The following is a 4756-nucleotide window of genomic DNA, read 5'->3' as shown; positions in this document are numbered from 1 at the left end:
GGCCGGGGGCCGCGCCCAGCCAGTACGGGCTGAACGTGTTCGTGGCGGGGCTGCTGCTGCTGCTGGCCTGGGCCGTGCACGCCCTGGGCGTGGGCAAGAGCGACCTGCTGTGCTTCCTGACGGCGCTCATGCTGCTGCAGCTGCTCTGGATGCTGTGGTACGTGGGCCGCAGCTACGCGCACCGCCGCCTCATCCGCCTCAAGGACACGCACGCAGGCGCCCGCTGGCTCCGCGGTGAGTCCAGGCGCCCGCCCGCCCGCTGCCCCCGGCCTGGGCTCTGTGCCTCTGTGGCGGTAGGCTCCTTCCTTACACCCCGTCAATTAGAACTGCTTTAGGCAGCCCGCTTCCCGTCTTCCCCGGGCTGAAGTGGTCGGGTGGGACGACGGTTTTACTGGAGCCAGGATGGAGGCCTCTGACATCTGGCCCCAGATGGCTTCTTTCATTTTTTCCTCCTCCTTTGCCGTCATCCTGTGGTTTGGTCTTTGATAAAAATCTTCGGTTCCTCTCATGTATTTCATGCTTCCATGACTTTGCATATTCTGTTCCCACCTCCTGGGAAACCTTTTCCACCCTCGTACCCGCCCTTTGCTTTCCGAGAGGGTTCACCCCACCATGCCCAGTGAAGCCTCTTAGACCCCCTCCCCACCTTGGCAGCTGTGACCACCCCCTTCCCCTCACTGTGTCTTGGCTAGACAGAGTTCTTGGGACACGTATGTCCCCTCCACCCCACTGGGGGAGCTGGGTGAGGTTTTTCTCTTAGTCCCAAAGCTGCCTGGGGGCCTGGCAGGGAGGAGGCGCTAAGACAACCAGGCGGGATGAATGAAGGAGGGAATGAGTGCCTACGGGCGAGACAGCTGGCACAGAAATGTTCAATAGGAACTCTTCCCTCCCTAAGGGACTGCCACTCTTGAGAGTGACAAGAAGCAGCAGTGGGAAATGTGGGGAGAGCCACCCTGGTCTGAGAAGCTTGCTGGGGGAGACTGGTGCGTTTCAGACAATACCAGCCGCTCGGCTAGGTTCTCATATTAGTCCGATGGCTGTTTCAGTTTTCCTTGCACGCATGGCCTGGGGCGAGACACTCCGTCACCCCCAGCCCTGAACCCTGGTTTCAACATCTGCAGATGGCATTCACACACTGGACAGGCCCTGATGACAGCGCGGCCCAGGGTGGCCACCCAGCACACATTATGTCTCCTTTCCAGAGTCCCTCAGAGGTCTTGCCCCAATGCCCCCTTCTTGCTGGGGGCCGGCAGGAAGTGCTGCTCACTGCCATGGGCTCCAGCCGCTCTCTGAAACACTCTCCTGGCCATGTCAGCTTCTGCCTTCTGCTGTGACTGTTTGGATGTGAGGCTTACCATCTGGATGGGACTTCAGGGTTCTCAGGTTGTATCTAGTTCGTCTTGCTTTTGGACCAATTTGACAGCACTCCAGGGAAGCCTCAATTTCTGTCCTGAAAATGGTCATTTTAGGGAGGCTCATGGCTTCATGACTCATTGTGATGGCAGTGAATTTAACACCCTATGGAACAGACACTCAAACAGGGCATGGGATATTATTCCAGGATACTGACTTAGACAAGCTAAAACCCATTACGCACAGCGTTTTTACCTGTGCTTTCCTGCAGGGGACGCCCATGGCTTTGCGCCTCTCTCCCTTCCTTCTTCTCTAGCTTTCCTTTCTTCCTCCCTCTTTACCCATTCCTTCCTTTCTCCTCCTCTGGCCCTGTCCCCCCTTCTCTTTCTCTTTTTCTTCCATCTCCCTTCCTTCTCTTCTCTCTTTCAACCTCCTTTCATCCTTTCCTCTCTCCTTTTTCATATCCTTCCTCCACCTCTCTCTCCCTCATTCTTCCTTGCTTTCTCATTCCTCCCTCTTTCCCTTCCTTCCTCTCTGTCGTTCTTCCTCACTCTCCTTTTTCTCTCTGTCTTTCCTTCCAGGATGACTCTGAGGCTCGGCCCGAGTCGGTCACCCATGGTGAATGGTTGTGGCATTTCCTGAGACTGGGAAGCCCGAGGTAGGACCAGGGCTGGGGTGCAGAACCAAGGTTGGTCTGCGGGCAGGTTCCATCTGAGACGGGTTTCAGATGCCAAACAGAGAAGGAATTAATTGTGCAAGACAGAGAGAGCGCATGGCAGGTGTGCGGGAGGGTGTGTTTTGACACTAAGTTGGCCTACTAGTGAAACCATTCGAATGAGGTGTGTGGATCGTGGAAATGGCGTTGGTCCTAGAAGGCTTACCTGAGGTCTCAGCTCCATTGCTGTGGCCTTGAGTCCTGGTTTCCTCTTCAGTGAAATAATCTCAGCTGCCTCCCCAGGAGGAGCTGGAGGATGGTCCAAGAAAGCAGTCTGAAAAAGCCCGGGTCTTTCCTATGGATGAGCCTTGTGTTCGTCAAAGAGGAGGCTAATTAGGAACATCAAGAGGCTACGGCACCAGAGGGAAGTGCCTTCAGCCCCAGCAGGGACTGAGGTTTTCCCTGGAATCACAGCTGGAAAGACAGGTTTGCCTCTGGACTCAGCTCTGCCAGGCGCTACCAAGTCTTAGAAGTCCACTGCTCTGAGAAAGAGCCACCCTGTGGAATTCCAGGCACTGAGGTTTTCCAGGGAAAGTTTGTATGTGTTGGTCTGGGCTGTGAGGCAACTCTTTTGAAGTAATCTTCTCACCTCCTGGGTGTGAGAAAATGAGGACTTTCTTTGGAACGAATTGTTGACCTACTTAAAAGATGCAATGAGGGACTATGAATTCAGTTCCTATTTGCTAAGGAAAGGGAAGACTTTCTCCTAGGAGAAATGACAGCAGCCTGGCTATTCCTGCCTGCCGGTGTGTGCAGTGACACAAAATCTCAGCAGACAGATATCCCATCACATTAACCCCCAGGTCCTGTTCCTGCTCTGTTTCTACTGTATTTAAAGATGGCATGTAAAGTTAGGTTATATGTGCGTTTCATGTTTCTGTCCTGTCTCAAGACCAGAGAAATGTCTTTCTTTTTAAAAAATTTTTGCCAGAGGGCACATGCACTTGGAGGAGAGAGATAGAGAGAGAACGAGAGAGTGGGAAAGTGAGAAAGCATCCTCCTCTCCCGTGGGGTATGGTCACAGCGCAATTCCCCATTTTCTATTTTTCCCTCTCAGGGACCCTACACACACACACACACACACACGTGTGCCTGGAAGTTTCCCAAGCTACTGGTCTGCACTTGAACTGCGCAGCTGGCCACGTGGGATCCAGTCGCCCCAACCACCATGCCATGGGCTGGCCCAGAGAAGTATTTTTAACGCAGTTATGGGAATGACAATGTTAACCATAATAGCTACGGCGATTGAGTGCATTTGGAATGCTGGGCTCATTATAAGCATTGTCCCAGTTATTTGTCAAAACAATTGTTTCGTGTGTGAATAATTGCCCTAAATGTATTCCTGTTATAAATTGAGATTTTTGCACAGTGCTCTTTCTCCTGCACTATATGTGAGGCACACGCATACATAGGCCACAATACACCTTTGTCCAGCGTTCCCACCTCACGCAATCCCTGGAAGTCAGCACAGGCTCGCTATGCCTCAGGGGCTAGCCGGAAAGGGGCGGGTGTGAACTGCTCACGTCCCGCCAGCCAGGGCTTTTGGCAGTGCAAGCTGTAGGGGTGAAGGCTGGGAGCACTATGATCATTTTTGGAAGCCGGATGTCCCCCTGTGAGAACAGGATGGGCACAAGTACACATGGTGTGTGTGTGTGTGTGTGTGTGGACAGGGCACTGTTCGTGATGGCAGCAGAAAGCAGAGGAGGAGGAAAGAAGGGGGCCAGGGCTGGGCAGCACCACAGATGCCCACTGTCTCTGTGCTCAGGGAGCACATAGTCTCATGAGGCAGCCAGGGTGCAGGAGAAAACAGTGATGAGCGGGGACAGCAAGGCCAGATGCAGTTAGGTGACAGCTCAATGCCTCAGAGGGAGCAGCCAGTAAGGGGCCCTATGGGTTCCAGTCGACCCCTGCTGGCTTCAGGGCAGATGCAGCAAGTTTGAGAACCTTGTCCTGGGCCTCACCTTGCTTTCCCTTCTCAGAAGGGGCACTCACCTTAACTTTACAGCCTCACTTTTCTGAAGACGGCTTTTCTGAAGTGTCTCTCAGACACTCCTCATTTCCTTGTGCTTCAGAAGGAAGGCTGAACTACATGACTGGAAACACTGCAAAGGAGTGAGGAAGAAACTAGACAGTTGCTTTGGGGCAGATGGTGTAATGTTAATAGGTGACAGAAAAGGAGAAACCTCGCACTTGCATTTTGCCTGTGCTTTTTCCTTGGGCAGATGATCTTTGAGACTTGCAGAGAGTGACAGAGGAGGAGCAGCTCAGCATGGAGGCGTGGCCACCGCAGCACCCTTGGTGCTGTTTAATGGCCTGGGCTGAGCACTGCTCTGTGCTGGGCACTGGCTGGGCCCAGGGGATGAAAGGGTGATCAGGCATGGCCCAGCATGGAGGGGGCAGGGGAGGGCAGGGATGCCACAGCCTTGAGGGGCAGTGGAACGTGATGGCTCAGAGCATGGCTCCACTTCTCTGCCTCAGTCTTCTCGTCTGTTAAATGGAGTTCGTGATACTGTGCATCACGTGGAGTTATGATAATCAGTGGGACACAGTAAGAGTTAGAGATTGTGTCTGTGAAATGCAGTGGTTCAGTATTATGGTGCATGGGTGGGCAGAGCAAAAGAGTTGCCTTGGGGTGAGGACTTTGGGGTTTAGACAAAGATACCCAGTGGAGGAGTTTTACTTTTCCTG

General features: G+C 53.4%; 1 protein-coding gene across 1 annotated transcript in view; it reads left to right on the top strand.

Moving 5' to 3' along the window:
• OTOP1 (otopetrin 1) overlaps positions 1-4756 on the top strand; it is a 45615-nt gene that overhangs the window by 1382 nt on the left and 39477 nt on the right. The window contains exon 4 of the mRNA XM_006163197.1: positions 20-234. Coding sequence (XP_006163259.1) covers positions 20-234 — 215 coding nt within the window. The remainder of the gene's footprint in view (positions 1-19; positions 235-4756) is intronic.

Source organism: Tupaia chinensis, unplaced genomic scaffold, assembly GCF_000334495.1.
Source record: "Tupaia chinensis unplaced genomic scaffold, TupChi_1.0 Scaffold141490_1, whole genome shotgun sequence".
In the NCBI taxonomy this organism is placed as follows: Eukaryota; Metazoa; Chordata; class Mammalia; order Scandentia; family Tupaiidae; genus Tupaia; species Tupaia belangeri.
This window is presented reverse-complemented; position numbering and strand designations above follow the sequence as displayed.